The sequence below is a fragment of the Falco naumanni genome, chromosome 8 (assembly GCF_017639655.2).
Source record: "Falco naumanni isolate bFalNau1 chromosome 8, bFalNau1.pat, whole genome shotgun sequence".
Lineage (NCBI taxonomy): Eukaryota > Metazoa > Chordata > Aves > Falconiformes > Falconidae > Falco > Falco naumanni.
Window position 1 is genome coordinate 60640166 of NC_054061.1, and position 20598 is coordinate 60660763.

The 20598-nt window shown below is 41.5% G+C and overlaps 1 protein-coding gene across 1 annotated transcript in view; it reads right to left on the reverse strand.

The window, feature by feature from the left end:
- The window catches only part of COL5A2 (collagen type V alpha 2 chain), a 113278-nt gene extending 93332 nt beyond the window's left edge, over nucleotides 1–19946 (reverse strand). Inside the window, exon 1 of the mRNA XM_040604135.1 lies at nucleotides 19377–19946. Within this exon, the coding sequence (XP_040460069.1) occupies nucleotides 19377–19476 (100 nt within the window). The 5' untranslated portion in view covers nucleotides 19477–19946. The remainder of the gene's footprint in view (nucleotides 1–19376) is intronic.
- Nucleotides 19947–20598: the final 652 nt, after the last annotated feature.

A 20598-nucleotide genomic window follows, 5' to 3' on the forward strand; every position in this document is an offset into this window, starting at 1 on the left:
TTCAGGGCTGCATTGGAGGAAGGCCCAAAAAGTAGCAAACAATGAACTGTTACATTTTTATTTGGTTTTTTTCTTGTTGTTGGTTTTGGGTTTTTGTGTGTGTGGTTTTTGTTGGGTTTGTTGTTTGTTTTTTTCACTTTAAATGTGTGTGCATTATGGGAGTTTCTCCTATCCCCAAATTACAGCCTGGAGGTAAGGGAATACTTCCAAATTTACGGATGTACTTTATATGCAAGGTAAGCATTAGCAAGGATAATATTTTCATTGCATGATTGCTAACTGTGATTAACATTAGCTACACACACCACAACGAACAGATCAGCACCACGCTAGAAAGCCTCCAGTCATTAATACATACATTGCAGTTTTACAGACAATGGGGAGAAAAACCCAAAACATGTGGCACACCTGGTCTCTGGATAATGTTGCAGACCTTTGGCTTGTGTAAGTTATTCCGCTGAAGTAATGGAAGCACTGTAATTCACACCAGATGAAGATCCATTCCCAGATCTGCCTCTTCCAAACAGAAGTGTCATGACAGTAAGTCAAATAATCTGACTTGACAGTGCATTTTTTCATGCATTAGTTACCCAAGTATGACATTGCAATCAAAGGAAGAACATACTGCAAAATTGTTTGGTGTTGAAAAATAACCCCAAAGAATCCACACTACAGATGCAGGCAGTTTCAGCACTGCTCAGCCAAGCCTTTTGGAAAAGTGCTGGGTGGGAGTTGGCTTCAAACACAGCATCCAGAAAACCGGGAAGCCCAGACTGCTGTTGGGTCTTTCTGGGGGTGCTGGAGGGGTGTGGGTGTTGCGCTTTTAGTGTGAGGTTTTGGGGTGGGTTTTTTTTAAGGCCAATAGGGTCAGGAGACAATTTGTCTCCATTGGGGGCATCTTGTTCGAATCTCCCCAATCAACATCTACCGAGAGTCCCATTTGTACACCTCCATCCACCCTAGCCTGTCAGTGGCCAACAATTCTTGCATTAATCTGGTGCAAAGAATAATGTTACTGTGTTTTCTCTTAGCAAAGTCAGAAGAACAGTAGTCTAGAAAGAACCAGGGAGACAGAACCAGGACAGATATTAGACATCACACCATCTTCTCCACAAAATTAAAAATCTACCATTCATCCCATTATAACTTCATATTATCACAATTCAAGTATGGCCTTTGACAGAAGTTTAATTACTGGAAAATTTCTACCAAGAGACAGTGGCTGAGAACAAACATTTTAAACAATATTTTCTAACTAAACCAAAATAATCCTAAACTGCCAGTTTAATTCTGGTCTCAAGAAGTTAAACATAGCCTATTTCCCTTGTTCGTTGCACAGATGAATGAAAGAAAACCCCTCTGTTAATTGAGTTTTTAATGTTAGTTCTGCTGGGAGAAGTTTTTGTACTTGAGGTCTGAGACTCAGAGCAGACAGGGAAATGTCCACAGCGTGCATCGATGACCTTTTGCAACAGAGTTCTGGTTTTGAAAAAGGACTTTTCAAACGTCCCAGTGTGTTCAGTTCTGGGGTTTGGTCCAGATCCAAAACTCTGGGCTTGTTTAATAAGAAGATTCCAGGCAGTCCACAGCTGACCCTGGCCAGTCACACTGGAGCTTCAGCTTGCTGACGTGGAGGAGGAATACTGCACTGGGGACTGAGTAGGTCCAGATGCTTCTTCTCTCTTCAGAAAGGAAATTATAGTCTATAGAAGAGGAGCTTGGCACTGCCGGCTTTCTAAGCTAGGAAATTTCATGATCTGTTGCAATGTATTAAGATGTACATTTTTAACTCCAACACAGACATAGCTTGTTTCTGGAACAAATGTTTGATAGGGGCAGAGTTGCAGGCCCTAAGGGAACATAAGGGGCTGGATGATTTCATTTCCCCTAAGCCAAGGCAGTTGGCAAATGTGGGTATGGTTTGCTGCTTTTTTGCTTTCATTGTTATGAATTGTGTGGATAATTGATGGCAGGTTGCCTAGGGCTTGGGATAGGCCTGCTTCATGAAAGCTGAAGTAAATAAACGGTGGCTTGCCTTTATTTCACTGGTTCTGTGCTGATTTCAGAAATAACAAAGACTGGCTTAAGCATTTAAAGGTGCCAGCCTAGAAGAAGGGAGAGCAGGCTCACTGCACACACCGGCAGCCTGGATGTCACCCTGGGATCAGCAACTGCTCCTGGGTCTCAGCACCAGCTCCAGGGATTTTGATTTCCAAGCAATTTTCCTACGGCCATACCCAAGCTCTGAACTTATATTACATACTGCAGACCAAAGGGAAAAATAAATAAAATACATTCACCTCCCGAGAGCTGCATTAAAAAAAAAAAAAAAAAAAAACCCACACCTCACAAAAACACAAACCCAACAAAATTGTTAATAACACATTCAAATAAAGTGTTTATTATCTTTGTTACACACAAAATCTGCACAGGTGTCTCTCCCTCAAGCTATTTCAATGCCTACTGCATGAAAAATATTTCTACTACATGTAAAATACCTAGAGTTGCTAGTTCAGTGCCAAGTCGAACAAGAATCAAATGCGTAGTTAAGTTTCCACTCCACAATCAGCTTAGTCGTGAGAATAAAACGCCACTGTTAGAAACATTCATGTGAAATTAATCCTTTTGTTTACTTTCATGCTAGTCTATCAAGGACAACAAGAAAAATGGGCATGTTTATTCAACTTTTTCAATGAAGAGGTCAGCTCAGTATCATAATTAGGATCATCAATCAATCATCAGTTTACTAATTGTTTCTTTCACAAATGGGAATCCGTATATGGGAGACAAACCAATTCTTCATTTTTACCCTCAAAGTAATTCACCTACAATGAAAAGAACTTTCATTTGGTCACTATTCAGCTTGCTCAGAGCAAGGAAAACTGGCATGCAAAATGAAGAAATTCAACATCTTAGTCAAATAAAAGCAAATTCCCTGCCCAAAACACGTTTCTCACCCTAAGAAGGGGGCAGCTCAGCAGCAGGGATGTCCAGTCACATGCAAGCCCAAATCCTGCTCCGCTGCCTTAAGTAAATGTCACATTGCCAGAGTGAAGTTCCCTCCAGCATCCCACTCATACTTTGGAGAGAAACTGCACCTTCTTAAGAGTCCTAATGCCCTGGCCCTTAACTGTGGGCTGAGCAACAGGCTCACCAATCAAGCCTGGAGCGGGCAGGAGATGTTTACGAATACAGAGCAATGACTCTCTTGATTGACTGCACTAAAAATGTCAAAGAATAAATTAATTTTATGTTAAACTTGCTCTCATTGGGAAATGAGCATTATTGCAAAGGTATTAAAGAATGACATAAAGGCATTCCTATTGTTCAATAATATCGTTTCCAGCCAAAATACGGCAGCAGCCAACCTCACAGCAGTGCTGATACAGCCGATGTGTTTCTTTTGTGGCATGGAACTGAGGGAAGGCGCAGCAGAGGGCATAACTAACCATACATTTCCCATAAATAGCTATGTAATTTCAACTTAACTGCACTGCAAGCTCTATAAAATGCCTCTATGAAGCGTATTTTCTATGCGCACCTCATTGTTATGGTTGGCTGGATTTAGGTAATTATGTACAGTTTGAGGTCAATATGGAAAACAGGCCTCGTTCGTTACTGGCAGGCTCTCCTCAAAAACAATACACCCTGAGGAGCCCGGCGACCGGCACAGAGGCAGAGCAGCCAGCTTGTAAGGTACAAAGCCTGCGATTGCTCCATTCAGAACATAATTACTCTTCAGAATATCTGAAGGGCAATAAATTAAATCCCAGATGTTCATCTATTAATAAACAGTCAAAGAACAGAATAGCATGCAGGTAAATCATCTCTCTGGTAAGAGAAGTGTCTTCCAAGAGCATAAGAAAACGTGTGACAGCCTTTTGCAAGACATCCTCTTGCCACTGAGCTATACGTTCAAACATTCCTGACGCAAAGCAGATGTCTAGAGCTCACTGTGAAAGACCCTTACCTAGAAGGTGGTCACTATATGAATATACCTGTAGGGAGGGCCTTCCCTGCTGCGTGCTCCCCATCAGCATCCAAAGGGAATATTCAGAATCAGCAGCCAGCTGGAGATAGACATCTCATCACTCTACATTTCCATTCCCCTATTTACGAGCAGTGCAACATCCTTACACCCGAACTTAGGCACAAGGCATTGGTATGTAGACTGTTTTGGAAGGGGTTGTCATTTTACTATGACAGAGAAATACGATACTTTCAAAATAATCCAGAAAGAAAATCCATTTCAAACTCTCCTTAAGACAGGGATATTAAAATATGATCAACGAGGCACGTTAATAGATCTTGAGAAAAATTTATCTTCCACTTTCTACTTCCTGTTTTAAAACTACCAGTGCTTGAAGAACAAAATCATTGTGGGAGTTTGAGCGCCAAGATGCACGGATCAGAGGAGCCTGTAGTGCTGACTCAGAGGCGCGTTCTGCTGAATTAGACTATGCTGCACACAGGCTTCACAACTTGCTTTAGAAACTCAGTCCCTTAAAATCAGACCTCAAGCACCTGAGGTCCTGGCACCATAATTTTTAATATTAATTTCTTATGAATACAGGTAACACTTTAAACTGAGTAGAAAACTCCTACACAACAAACAGCTTACTAATTTCAGGTAATTGCTGCACTATTCGTGTTATAAAAACAGAGAACTCAAACGCACAGCAATTCAGGGAGAATACTCCTTAATCAAAAATGGAAAGTCGGTTTGGATCAATGGAAGTTGTAATATGTTTACATTTTTTCTACTCTCTATTCTTTTCTTCTTAACGTTCTTACAGAGCCTAAATAACACATACACCAGCCTATTCAAGGCTTCACCAAATTTTTCCTTTTCAGTAGATAAGGGATGTTCCATGACACCAGTCACATTTCTTGCTGCAGAAAGTTTCTCTGAGTAAGCACCACCTAAAGCACTGGTGCACCATATAACTTGAGCTTTAATCGCATACAACATAGCAGAGATTTCACAGGCTACAAAACCCTGTATTTTGCAAGCATGTCAGACTCGTCATAGTACGGCAGTGAGTGCATTTAGTTGTACTGAAAGAAAAACAATGCCTGTCGGGCAATTTGCATGAAGACAATTCCATTTCCAAAACCAGAGCTGTCTGGTAGCAGGCTCCCACGAGTCTCCCACAGGATAGGAACAGGAAAACAAAGAAGGAAAAAAAAAAAAACCCAAGAAAACTAGTGTAAGGTAGAACAGAGGGAAAAGGCATTTTGAAGAAATATTTTGTGTTCTTCAGTAGTACATCTATCAGTAGGGATAATGACTAGATCTGCAACTTCTCCCAGCCCCAAATCTACTACTGGGCTACAAAAATGTATAGCACAGCTATACATGAAGAATGGCACACGCCTACATCACCCTTTAGGAACAGGGAATATATTTAGTCGATTTAAGACTTAAAAGAAACATTTCAGATGCCCAAAGAGATTGTGCTGCATTGCATAAAAAAACCCACTCTAATTGCTGTAATGGTATAGCGTCTGTAATGACCTACAGGTTACACAGCTGTTGCTTTTTCTTTTTAATACCTGTATTCCAGAAAAATTGATTCTGCTATTCCTAAACAAACCAAAGATATTAGCTCTGTTTTTCAATGTGACAGAGGCTACTGTCAGCAACAACTGATGCAATTTCTTTTATTAAACTTGCCTTAACCGGAGTTGTGGGATACCATTTGTTGTTGTCATCTCAGAGCAAGGCTAGCAGTACTCGAAGGATTGCTTTTATGGGACACACAAAGAGGCAAGAAAAGTTTCTCCTGCGTTAGCTCTGAAACCATTTGCCAGATCCCCTTATTTATACTAGGTAACTCCAGGGGGAAGATAAAATAAAAAGGAAAACGGCAACCAAATCAAACCAAACCAACCAAAACAAAACACCAACAAGCAAAACCAACAAAAAAAAAAACAAACCCCACCCCACACACACCACCACCACCACAAAAAAAAAACAAACACAAAACCAACAAAACTCCCCACCCCCAAAAAACCAAGAAAACTTATACCACCATCACCACCCCTGGAAAAAACCTCACCTTCTACCTACTGAGACAAGGACTAAGGGAACCAGGTCTAAGCAAGATCTAGCCTCAAACATTACAGTTTGTTAGGTATCAAAAGGGCTTATAATAATTACCTATTTGTCTTGCCTGACTGTGACAAAATGACCTAAAGCTCTTTCTGCCATTTTAATAAACAGATTTAAATCAATGCTAGCTGCAAAAGCAGGAGCATCAGAGTCCTGGTATTTACATTTCATTGTGAACTGTATCACACTGTATAAATAAATGACTTCGAGAATTCTAAGTCTTGCATACTTCAAGGAGGAATTTCAGTCTTTCAGCCTGCATGAGGGAGGAGATTAGAATAAAAAAAAATTAAAAAAAGAATGCAGACACACACACCCTTCCAAGAATAAGATGGAGAGTTAATTTAGCCATTTTATGAAGAAACAAAATCCAACTCAGGGAAAAAATTAAAAATCATTCTGATTCCTATTTTTTGTGACCAGAAGTATAAGCCAATAGTTCTAACAAACAGTCCCTAGAAACTACTTTTAGTAAAAAGTCTACCCTTTTGCTAAACCAGCCTCAAACCTATGGTTTCAAAGTAAACAACTGAAAGCCAGAAGATGAACCACTCTATTAATCCTACCCAAGTTCAGTTTTATACCATTACACTGGGAGAGAGTAGGGATCCATTCAAACCTTTTTTCTTGCTTGGGGGTGGAAACACTGGACAAACTGGAGAATGGCCTTTACACAGGGACCCAAGACGGCCTATACTCGCCCTGTAGTTCACTGCAGTAACTGCTGCACAGTGCCTCACAGCTCTCTCCAAGAACAAAGCCCTTAAGTAACTATTTGAGGAAGCTACACACTCCTGGATCCTAGGACTGTCCCAGCTAATCTGACTATCGGTGGCTAGTAAGTCTGGGTAACAATACTACCTACCTAACAGCATATGCTTTCCCTCCAACTCATCATCCTTCAGGGCATAGACCAACTTTACCTCAAAAGCAGTAATGTGTTTTAGCTATGTTTTCAGACTTTTTTTTCAGAAGTTGAAACATTTAAGCTACGGGATAAGTAGACTAAAATATAAATAACATTTTAAAAAGTCTTACTCCTTTTCTCAAGGGACCCCTACTCACCAAGTAGTACCAATGAAGTAATCGGGGGTTTGAAAGCAGGGACATTTGATGCAGACATGAAGCAGAGCAGCAGGATCCTGCTCTCTCACATGGCATTTTGAAACCCTGTGTGCCATGAATTTCTCAGTTGATTCCTGTCCCAGTAGGAGAAAGGCAGGGAACTATCACACCAGAAAGTTTCTTCTCATGGCATTGAGGCAACACTCGCTGACATTTATAAGACAGCCTAAGCCACAGCTATGTCCTGTTAGCAAGCGGGACGGCAGGAGCCTCCCCTTCCCAGGCACAGTCACATTTCCTCCTCCCGCCATCGCTCAGCGGCTTTCTCCCAGGCAGAGCTACAGATTAGGATGTTACACACACCAAATGTCAAGTCACTATCCAGATCAGGCATGCTTAATTCTGTCCCAATTTTAAGTCTTTACTGAACATCCTGTAGCTTCATGTAAAATTTACCAGATGTTCATCTGTCATACTAAGCACGTGGACCATCTTTAGAACCCTGAAAGCCTTAACTTGCTTTTCTGTACTGAGATGATGCAAAGATTTTTTCTGTGTCAGACCTGAGCATGGAGAAAACTCAAAGCAAAGCCCCTGAGATTCCCTTGGGTCCCCCTGAAACCAGAAACCAGGCTGTGTTTGTGTAATGACATTTGCTCACAACTGAAAGCAATCTTCGGTCAAAAATCACATGAATCTGTGCAAAAGGATAGCAAAACTCAGCACGACTTCATCTGGGGGGGTTATTACAGAAAGCCTGCATAGCTCTAATACTCCAGGGATAACAGATTTTAAAAACACTGCTTATACGAAAATCATCTCTATGTGCACTTAACATTTTTCAGTGTAATTGATAAAAGATTTCTAACTACTCTTTTATTACAAGTAACTCACTGCTGTCAATTTTCCTAATTCATACTTACTTCAGACAAATAGATCCTGATGTCTGTTGCCCTCTTTTACATGAAAAACTGAAATAATGAAAGTTTTAATTCATTAAGGGGCAAACAAACTACGCAGAAGTCACCTCACTACAAGAAATAAGGCTATTCATGTGCTTCAAGTCAGATTTCCAAATTACTCTCCTGAATGGCAGATTTAGATCACCAAATATTTACTTTCTGTATTCATTACATTCAAACACAAACAAAATAAACCGCCTATCTTGCACAGTGCCTATAAAATAGACAAATTCTGTCCTGCAAAGGTTTCCTAGGAAACCAGGGAAGGCTCAAAGAGACAGAGAACAGCTGGAAAAAGAAAGAAAGAAAAAAAATACCCACAACCAAAAAAACCCCTAAGTGCTCTATAGCCTCAATTCTAAAACTGTTACAAAGATATTAGTAATAAAAATTAGAGCACTGGCTGGCCCTAGCATTCTTCATAAGGGCAACCATGCACAGCTTGAGGAGAACAAGGTTTAACTCTTCTCTCCCCACCATCGCATCCTGACCCCCAAAAAAAATTAAAAAAAAAAAAACCAAGGAGTGGGAACATTTTGATACAACATGGTACGGCTACAGAGGTGTGATTCACTGTCTAGAGATTTCTTTGCTGAGGAGCCAGATTCCACTTCTGAAACTAGTCAGCTATTCAACACGAAAATCCATGCAATTGAAGAAATATATTATTAGCGTGGTGACTCAGTACATATATTACAGTAGTACCCTCAGGCTTCATTTGAGATGAAGGATGCTTTGTGCTCAGCACCGCACAAATTCATAGGAGGGTCCTGCACTTTACGGTACCATGAAATCAAAGCATGCTCAAGCTACTCAATCTCAGCGTTCAGGTTTAGATAAAATTTTCTATCACTACAGCAAAAGTTTTAAAAGGTAAAGGACAATTTCCCTAATCTCAGTTCTAATTTCTGAAGCAGGCTTCCGAAGGCACTCTGCCAATCATCAGCACAATCCCAAGATTCAGTGCTGCCCCTGCAGCCATACAGTTGTGTTGGCTCTTCCTTCTCCGCATAGCTCCATTTTCCGTGTTCTGCCTTGCTTGTCACCACGCTTGGTGCCTCTTACATCAAGCTCTTCTCTTCCTTTGTTGCCAATGCGTGTTCCAGTATTTTCTGACTCTTGCCAAAGCAAGCATTTAAACATCTGGAAATCATCCTCCATTACTTTCACCAGCGAGATGCATCTGCCTTGCAATGTAGTTCCCATACAGTGGGAATGTCTGATGTCTTAAGACATCACGCTTTATATATATGTGTGTGTATATATATATATCTGTGTATATATAAAATGCATTCCCTATTACACTACTCTAAAATTTAACGCACATTAAGTTACAAATATGTATGATTTTATTTTTAGAGTTTTAGCATGTATACTGGTAGCCCCAAACATTCCTAATTTGAGAGAGTTCTACATTACAGATATTTAAAATAAATATGAAGCAATAAGCTACATTCAGAATTGTGTTCTTTGCCTAGTGCATGCAATTTGAAATTGAAATATTTTTTTACTAAGATTTGGGGGGGGGGGGGCGCGGCGCTAATGGACAAAATGAGATTTCACATATAAAACCTAGAGTCTTTTGTATGATATGTTTGGAATGACGACATCAAAAGTGCTATGATTTGAACACAAAGTCTGTAAAAGTCTTAACGGTGTCTTCAGAAGTTGTTGCCACATGGATTCCTCTTCGGGACTCTGTTTGAGCAATCATTAAAATATAGGATAGCTAACATGTCAGATGCTGTGTGCCATAAGATACAAAGCAGGCATAATGCAACAATTCTGACTTGTAAGCCCTTTGTTAAAAACATTGTTTTAATGCCTCACAGGCCTGAAGAAACACTGTCAATTTGGATATATAGCATGTGAAAAGCTCTTGTATGGTCTGCGTGAGTTAAAGAAAATACAACTTCAACATTGCAGGTTCTTTAACTGCGTCATGAAGTTGATTACCTTTGCTTTCAGAAACCACTAGATTTTCAATGCATGCATTAGAGTGTGTTGGGTTTGGGGATTTTGTAATGAAAGAAGCCATTCCTTCAATGGAAAATTAATACAAAGGAAGAGAGATACTACTTCCTGTCTATGCCTCTGAAGGAGTGGAAAATGCAAACTATTTCCACTCCTTTTCCTCACCCTGAGGTCACAATAGGGCAATAACACCTCAGTCACGCAGAGCCAAGGGCTCCTCAAGAGGCACGAGCCGCACCTGGCACCCCATGCCTCTCTGGAAGCTCCTGCTTCTTTTGCTTCCCTTCATCTTCCCTTCTCAAAGCTTTGGACACACTGAGGATTACTCAGTCTGGCAGGTGTGCACATGGCAAAAACCTCGAATAAAAGACATTCAGTCCTCAGAACATCTGTCTTATTCAAGTCTGGGTCACCTAAATTTCCATTTTATCACCTTTTTTCCCCCCCCCATAAATTACCACATAAGCTGACATTGGACTTGATTACTGAAGGATGAAAAAAAGCCTCTCATTCTTTTCCTTGTGTTTTTCTGCCTAATGGATCCTAAGAACCACATTTCTCTTCACTGATTCCTACTACGTGCCAAAGAAGAGCCTCCTTAGTTTTAGCCTGCTCTGATTACAGAGCACAACGCAAACTCTGTCGTTTTCATCACTCCAGCTTACACATTTTAAAGATAATTCTCTTCTTTGTATTTCTTACCAGTATTTTTGCACAGATGGCAAGTATTTCATTACTCATTATCATCTGTGAATTTTGTTAACATCCTGTTTCTTTCCTGGTCCAGATTACAGAAGACTGTCTGTGAAACCATGAGGTTCCATCCACAATGAAGATACATGACTCTTAATCACACACCTTTATTTAATTCTCCCACCACTCACCACAGCAACATTCAAGCCAATACTAACTTTAAGATTTCCTAAGACAGTGAGCCAAATGCTTTACTAGCAATCAAACATTTTTACATCAACACAGCATAAAGCCTTTTAAAATTATTGGGGGGAGGGGGGGAGGGGGGGCAGGAACAGGAACTCTGCAATGTCCTTGCCCTGTAACAACAACCAAGTTAGTTATAATTCAACAGGGCACACAATGAATGATGCTCAAGTCCTCCCTTAGGGATGCTACAGTCCCATCTGCAAGTCTGACTCCTAAACTATTTTGGAAAGATCTGTTCCTATCTCCAGAGACCTGAAGTCTAACTGATTTTCAAAGTTCCTGTTGAATAAATCAGGATTTTTCCAGAACTGTAATAAATGAGCTTGCCTTGTAGCAATAATACATTACTAAATAAAGACACCTTCAGCCAGTTTGGGATCAGCAGCCATGCTGTTAGGTAACATTAAGCCAGGACAACCCCAGAACCACAAGGTGGTTTGCTAGCTGGAGCCCTCAGCGGTTAATCGCTGTCTCGGTTCATCTAGTTGGCAGGTTTCTATGGGTCTGGTCACAGCTGCCACAGAGAATGTTCTCCTTTCTTGACCTTAACCTCTTGTGCAAAGCATCACTACCATTGGGTCTGGGACACACGTGAAGATAAGTGACATTAAAGTATGTTCTCTTTTCGTGATGGGAAGAGGAATTTCAGAAAACAGCCAGGAGTTTTAGAGGAGTGAGATGATCCGGCCACTCAGTGGTATCTTTCCTACTAAGAGGCTCATCATTAATGTGAGAAAGCCAAATATAGATCATACTGTATTAAAAAAAATACATTTTTATTTATTGTATTACTTGTTACTGATAATTAAAATTCATAATTTGGGTCAACTGAATGTTCATCATTCAAGGTAACTTGATTTACCTAAAATAGCACTGATGGCTTAAAGATGGCTAAATCATCCTTATATGTCTAACAAAACTAATCATATATCCTAGTCTGAAGTAAGTTCTTCTTGCCAGTGAGATTTCAATTATTTATCTCAACAATGCGCCACGGAATGCTGTTATCCAACCATCGAGCATGCGAGACTCAGTATTTGGAATGCTTAAGGCACTGCAGCTGACAAAAATAACACTTTAAAACAGACAGAAAATGAGACAAAAATAATTATCATAAGATAGCAATCAGTACGTCATTACATCACATTTTCATCAGATCAAGAGATTTGGTAGAAGCCTGTAAAGGAAATATTTGTGAAAAGCTGGGTGGAAAACAGGCAATCAATCGAGCAAGCACAGCTTCTGTTCACTGCTTCCGCTTTATTTTTTTCCTTAAAATTTTTTTCTTGACCTACTGGGATATTTAACAGGACAAGAGACATAAGACTTCAGACTAGAAAGTGATTAAATATCAGTCAAGGTCTTCTATGGTTTCTTGGAAGAGAGAGGACGGCTTTAAACAAAACCCTCAGCATAACCTCTGAGGTTACCTGTAGTAACACAACTAACTATCCAGGGACAGGCCTTCTTAAATGAGGAACAGTTTCCTCCTGGCTTTTAGCTTCTATTTTTGTTACCATCTAATGTGCAGTATTCACCTTGGAGCAACTGGCCCAGGAAAGACTCAGGACGATACCTTTTATCTCCCTTAATCCCTCGCCGCACCATGCTGCCATTGTGCCGTTAATGCCTCCCTTCAGGCGGGCAGCCTGCCGAAGGACGCTGGCAGGCAGCTCCTGACCAAAGAGCAGTTGGAGAAGATACTGTACGGACCTTCTCAGCCAGACATCTACCGCACAGCAGGGAACAGGCCTCCGAGAGACAGTTTACTCTTCTGTTCCTACTCTAAGCGAGTTCATGTCCAAAACTCTGAATTCCTGCCAGCAGTATCAGTCGCTGCTTGTGTTTCTGCTCAGTCACATTATCCAAAAAAACAGGGGCACAGAGATTCAGATTAATTCTTTAGTCCCCCCATGCTACCGTTACATAATCCAAAGGCTATAAATGAAAACTAGCAAAGACACAAAACACCATGGAATTTTTTCAGTATAAAACCAACCCCATTACGTCATTCTCCCAACTGTACTATTTACACAAAGCTGCAGAAAAAACACAAATTCTCCAGAACTCCAATCAAGCTTGAGCTGGCAGCAGCATGGCCAAGGAACAACGCTTAGACCAGCCCTCCAAAGACAAGACCTATCTTCAGCAGCTAATAAACAAGGAATCCCAAGGGTGTGCATGAATAGAGGTTCCCCGTACAGGGAGCATCCCACCGCTGGCCCTCTGACAACCATTCTTAGTCTTCATGCTTATATAACACATGACCTTTCCGCAGCAAACGCGGGTGGGATAGTGGAATAATGGAATTGTTTCTCACTACACGAATAAAAGACAGCACAGCAGGCTATGAAAAATGTACGTTGCTTACTAAGAAAAGATAATTGTAAGTAATGGTTTGGATATTTTAATTGCCATAGCACTGGGGGCTTATCAGCATCCAAAGCCTACTGCATGCTATTGTTTTTGTAACTATAAATCAACCTATAAAAAAAGAATTTATATGAACAAATTGTTGTGTCACTTCTATAGACAGTACCACTGGTTTATCCTTTCTGGTAGCTCAGCAACAGCACTAACTCTTCACGTTTCTCAGAATTTAAGTCAGGAAAAGCATAAATCACAGAATAATCTGTGACACAACGTATTGATTACATTAAAGATGTAAACAGTACACAGCATCGCCTCTGAGGTACCTCTCATCCTCAAGGTGTTATGTGACTTAGAAGCCATTTTTCTCCAGCTTGAAAGTACCTGATTTCTTAACACTTATTTTTGACGACAGAAACAAACACATTTTCCTCATTCCTTTCTCATTACCCTTTGAATCAATGCATCAGACATTGCAGTTCAAATCGTATCTGACCTCCTGCACGTTACAGTCTCACCAGGGCTTCAAAGGGCGGTTTAACAAGGCGGATCTGTTGCAGTTTGAGATTTCAGGCTGCCAGTACAACAATCTTTCCTCGTGCTCTGAAAGTTCAAACTCCAAGAAGCCTTTGTTGAAAACTGAAATTCTGAGTTAATCTGATTAATTTACTCATTTTACACTCAAGGATACTTGGTTTTGGCCTGTGTATTAGATTAAGAATTGGTTCTTTTGTCTATAAAATAAGTTCAAGTGCAACCCCAGCCTCTCTTCCTTGACCCAACTGAGAATCCACTGGATTGGCACCTTCATTTATTCTTTCGAAGAAGAATTTCTGAGAAAAAAATATTATATCACCAGGAATTTACACACAAAAATGTGCGGGGTCACAAAGATAAACATGGGTGAAACAATCAGTGTACATATAAGGATAGATCACATGCCTCTGGCTGGAATTTCGACTATTTTTTTATTATTACTTTATTATTTTTTGGCACTGAGTTCATTGCCTTTCTCTGTATATGGAAAAATAGTTGCACACAGGCCATGAACATCTGCTCGGGTTTTTTTAAAGGATCATAATCTTGCATGAAGGTCTGCCTTCAGAGTTTCTGCTCCCCCACACGTACACACAAGAATCCCTGTGCTGCTTGTCTCACAAAACACCAAAACCCAAGTAATGCGATGAGTTGACCAGTTCTAATTCTAACCACAGAAAAATGATATAAATTCTAGTTAACTCAGAGAGAAATACTAAATACTACTCATATACCAGGAGCTGCTCCTAAGCAGGGTTTCCTGGGTAAATCTTATTACAAATTGAGGGGTTTAGTGGACATTTATTTTTTCTGGAAACTTCTAAAGAGTTAACAAATTGAAAAGGGCTTATTTTTATGTTTATATATACACAATTGTTAAACAGAACCAATCCTGCAATGTTTTACATTAACAAAAAACCTAAATAAAACGTTATCATATTGAAACAAATTACAAAAATGAAAGGACTTCACTAAGAAATGAAGCGTGAGCATGCCAAAATGCAAACGAGAGCATGAAATGACCATTTGGCAATAATCTCTATGGCAATAATCTGTATCTGTAAACACTGTGGCAAAAAAATATGCCTGCACTAACGACCACAGCACACAATTATTCTTCAACCACAAAGTATTTTCTAAAAAAACCAAGCTAATATGGAGAGCTTAACATGACCCTCAGTTTTACGTATTCCATATTTTTGAGCACAAGTTTGCTTAGTCTGAGCAGGAAGAATATTCTTGAAGACTCTTCTTGGGGAAATTTCTCTGTAGAATCTCCTTCCCACACTTTTACAGGCAGGGAACACAACCACAAATATTCTGGAGTCATAAGTCAGACCCCAAAGAACTGTGAATTCCCAGTAAACCTCCCTGCGCCAGGGGAGGTTTAGGTTGGGTGTGAGGGAACATTTCTCCACCGAAAGGGCGGTGAAGCCCTGGGACAGGCTGCCCCGGGAGGCGGTGGGGTCACCATCCCTGGAGGGGTTTAAAAAACACACAGATGCAGCCCTTAAGGACATGGTTCAGTGGTGGCCTTGGCACTGCTGTGTTAACAGGTGGACTCAGTGATCTTAAACATCTTTTCCAATCTAAACAATTCTATGATTCCAAGTATCATAAGATCCTTGCTAAAACTGTAAGAATTAGCAAGACCGATTTCGTCCCCACATCTTTCATATAAAATCATTATCCTTCTCCTTAGGAGCGTTGAGGACTATTTACAAAGATGAAAGACCCATAAAAACCAACGAACCATCTGGCATGAATGCTCAGTTACTCGCTTACCTCCTCCCAGCTACAGCTGAATTTCCCTTGCCATCATATACCCAACACTTGCCCCAGCGAGGAGACTGTGCAACAGAGACATGATCTTTAGGGAGAAAAGAGGCTACTAATATCAGTGAGGGAATAATGGACATATTTAATAGCCCCTATTCAGCCAACTGAGCTGTTTCTGTCTCCATTAAGGCCAGACCATCCTCCTCTCTCCTTGGCCTTGTTTCCAGGCAAAGTGAAAGACCTGGAGAATTCAGAGAAGGCAAAGAGAAACATGAACTCAAATGGAATGGCCATTGTTTGTCTTTGCTAGCTCACACTGTTGAACCAGGCAAATTAGATACTTTTAAATCCATACCAGGGCTCACATCGATCTCAGCTGAAGAGGGGCTGACACTACAGGAGTGGGACAGGGAAGGGTAAATTGCCACAAAATTCACAGACAAGGGTGTGTTGTAGAAACTGATGAGAACCTAAAGGCAAGTGGAGGACTGCAGTGAGAAATACAGGGGATGGAGGCAACAGGCCATCGCTGCCATGCCCATGTGCAATTTGGCACAGACAAATCCTTTTGAAGGAGCTGATTCCCCCAATTTCAGCCCTGATTCAAGTTAACAGATTTTCCACTGAAGGTGTGTTCCTAGTTTTCTTAAACAACTTGTCTGAAGAAAGCAATCACATTTACCCTCACAGGTAGAGGGAAAAGGGTCAAAGCAGCATGCACTGCTAGTAGTTTCCTCTATCCTGAGTCCTAAGGAAAGAGGAATCATACAGCATGTGGATATCCCTACATCAAATATTCAGGGCTTCCAAATATTCAGGGCTTAAATGGCACATAATTTCAGCCATCTCCTAGGCAGTTTTTAGCCCTACTGCATTTCTCAACTGGTCTGGGCCCCTGCACAGGAATTAAACCCAGGATCTTCCAGTCTTTCTAGGATTTTGCAATGCCGACTTTATTCCTAAATAACTTTTAAATAGGCACATTTAAAACAGGCCATCTCAAAATGACCGATTTTGTTGCACTAGGTTTGAAAGTGCCTGTTTTCCAGGGTTTTACCTGCCTTTTAAGTGTGTGTACTATCTAGCACTACCAGCCAAGTGTTCCTGAACAAAACAGATCGATCTGCAATGGTTCCAAGAGAAAAAAAATAATATAGAAACTGGCGTTACTTAAAAGCACAGCAATGGTAAGTGCCAAAAAAAGAAAATGTTAAGCAGTATACTTGTCCTGAGGCAGTATTATGGCGCTTACATTAAACTGGTTTTCAACCATTTTACCTGCTTTACTATAATCAACTTATCTGTCAATATCACACCCTTATCATGATAAATTCTGTAACATAGATCTGCCAAAACTATTTCTTTCTTCTACTGTGGTTGAGGTTGGTAACTGGTGTTTAGTCCTTCATGTTTTTTTCTCGGATTTGGCATGAAAAATGACCAGTAAAACACTAGTATATGTACTTTCTGGAAGTCTGACAGTTTTTTTCTAACATAAGCTTCCTGAAGCACCTTCCCTGCTTCCACAGATGCCTCCAATATTTGTCTACCACAACACTTGTATTCAGGTGACACACTGGACCAACTGAATGTGGAGAAGTGAAGCAGCTGCAGCACAATACAATGTACACTAATGTCAGACCTCTGCACAAGCACCAAACCCAAGACAAACTAAGGGTAAAAACCTGCCCGTTCTGCAGCTTCTGCGGGCTTCAATCAGGAGCTAAATAAAAATTTAAACCCCTTGTTTATACAGTTAAACCAGACCAATGTGTAGGATGTACCGCCCCCTCTTCTTCCTCACTGTGCACCATCCCACACAACACACTCAAATAGCTTTTTTTTTAATAAAATGAACACTGTTGAATGGTAGACGGGCTATTACATTCTCAAACAGGAAGACGAAAAAGTGAAGTAAGTGCAAACAGATGTCACTAATTCATTACAACATGTTTTGCTCTCTGACTTACCACGTACCTCTCCGTTTTCTCAGCCATCAGCGTACGGGAAGTACATCCCAGAAGGTGTTGCTACATTACTGGCTCATCCCCTAATTTCCATAACAGCAACTAGTGAATGACCCATAATAACCCCACAGAGATCTCACATAAAACCTGTCTTTTTTTCTTTTTAAGCAGCAAAAAAGCTATCATTTTTACAAAACAGATACCAAAAAATTAAGCCAATATTTTCACAAGTGTTTTCTTGGGTGTTATATGTAACCGAAACACGCATAATATTCGCCTCCCTTTATGGCAAGTACATGAATTATACTCCGAAAATTATACAAAGTGCCCCCTCTATGGGACTTCTTCCACAGCTGTGCAGAGTCAGGACAGTCTCATTTTGCTTTGTAGAACAAAAGTTTCAGAATTACTGTGTTGTTTTATTCATCGGGCTTTGATTCCTCCTCACTTGTGCAATGCCGCGTATTATCAGAAAAGTTCAGTTACGAGAAAAATGAAAAACTCTTGAAAACACACAATAAAATAACTGTGAGTTCTATTGTAGGGGAATGTATTCATCCCTTTGTTAGGTATTATTTGGAATAGAAGCCGGCGTTACGTATGAGAAGCCTAGCAAGTATGTTCAGGAGTACAACAGCTACAGAGTGTCCTGTAACCAGCCTGCTCACATTTCAGGAAATCAACGTACAGCAGGACATCCAGCCGGAGTGATGGAAGGGCGCTGGCACAGCGCGTTCCCCTGACCACCAGTCTCCCTTTCTCAGGCACTGGACCAATATTACAGCCAGACAGCCAGAAAGCAGCCCAAGGGAGCGCAGGTTACACAGGACAGGTGGGCAGCTTGCCAGCCCTCCTGCACCCACAGAGCTTGCTAGGGACCGGACCCAGCGCGGCTCTGCCAAGGTGGGGAGCAGGCAGCCCCGCCAGCGACGGCAGGGGAAGGAGGCAAAGGGGGAAAGAGAGGGAGAGGAAAAGGCGGCAGGGGAGAAAGAAAGGAAAAAAAAAAAAAAAAAAGAGAGAGAGAACAACAAAAAAAGTTTTTTAAAAAAAGGAAAAAAGATTAAAAGAAGGAAAGAGATTTAAAAAGGAAGAAAAAAGGAGGAAAAAAGAAGAGGAAAAAAAAAGAAAAGAAAAAAGAAGAAAAATAAAGAAAGGAGGAAAAAGGAGGGGGGAGTTAAGGAAAAAAGGAAATCCACGTTTCTCTATTTTCCTAAAACAAAGAATGTGAGAATGCAGATGTAGCTCAGCGCAAACGACTCCGCCCTGCGCGAGGCTTCTGTGTTTACTTCTCCCAGCTCAGCTTGCTCTCCCTTCAGCCCCGTCCTCGGCACTTTCTTTTGTTGCAACAGTCCCCACGGCCGCAGCCCCGGGTGGGCAGCAGGACCCAGCCCCCCCCAGCCGGGACAGCGTGGCTCAGCCCCCCGCAACCCCACCGCCTGCCGCCCGCGGAGCCCCGGCTCCAAGCTCCCTCCGTCTCCTGGCCAGAAGCTGGAGACGCAAACCTCTCAGCCCCCTTCCCTTACGTCTATAAAAGCAAAACTCCTGTTACCCTTCCACCCCAGAGGTTTTCCAGTCCGCTTACCACCCAGATCACACGGCGAGCCCACTGCGTGCACAGAGCGGGGAATTACTATAATCATTCTAGAGGGAGAGCGAGAAACTCACCAGCGTCATATTCTTCCTCCTCTTGCGCTTTTATGGTTACAAATCGGCCTAATAAAGCAACAAGGATGAAAAAAGTTCTCATTTGTACCCAGATTGCCATCACGCCTAGCTATTAGGCATGTATCCTCCTGGGCAGCAAAAAGCGCAGAAACATAAGGTTATTTTAGCACCATGAAGCCAGCTGGGGAGTCTCGCTGCCTTTCAGCATCAGTTCCAGCACAAAGTCTGCGAGCCCTTTTTTTTCAGCACCAGCTCCAGCGCAGTCTGCAAACACTCCTTTCAGGGGATGCAGCTTTAAATAGGAAGAATGCTGCCTCCACTTCTCTTCCTGCCCCTTTTCAGCTCATTCAAGCTCCTAATCATCCACTCCCTGCCAAGCAACAGCCTGATTGATGGTAAATAACCGAATCAGAGCTGGCTTCACTCTTCCTTGAACTTTTCTCTTTACGACTACACTTGCAGGATATTTTCCTGCTGCTGTGCAGCGTATATGCTGGGTCAGGACCATTTATTACGAAAGCAAAAGCATAGCTCAGGATGAAGCTGTCAGGGAGGGAAAGCTCTGCTTTTAACACACCCAGCCCAGGCTTTCTGGGAACAGAGGGTATAGCCCCTTTCGGAGCAGATTCCCATACTAGGAACTTGATCCCTTCCAGCTTGCCGAGAGGAGGATTTCCTCCTCTCCCTTGATAACTGCCCCCCGCCTTGCTGTAGCTGCATTATCAAACATGAGACCAGTCCCTCAGAGGGGCCACAGAGCTATCAAGGCAGCTTGTTTTGGGAACCTGTAAATAACCACCCTTTTCCCCCAAAGGGGAATCATCTCTCCCAGTTTTCCAAATAATCTTTCCTCAGATGCTTGGCATGTTCTCTATTTACTGTCTATCAGCTGGGAAGTCTCTTGCAAACCTCTGGAAGGCACTCGATACTTCTAACAGCAGAATGACAACCCGAACTGTCCAACTGCCTGCTGTTCTCCGAGGCTCTCCACTCCTATTCCCTGAACACTGGAAACTTACCTGAGCCCCAGCCTAATATTTAGCCCTCAACAATGTGCCTGAATCAGCATTCTAGCTCAGGCACTGAGAAAATCTCTCCTTTTGGATCACTTGCAACTGGGAGTAGGATGCTAGGTTTTCTTCTTCCCACTAATGGTGCTAATGGTCTGTGTAAAGGAAGTTCCAACACTAATCCCCTCATTTGCTAAGAATGCTACCTGCTG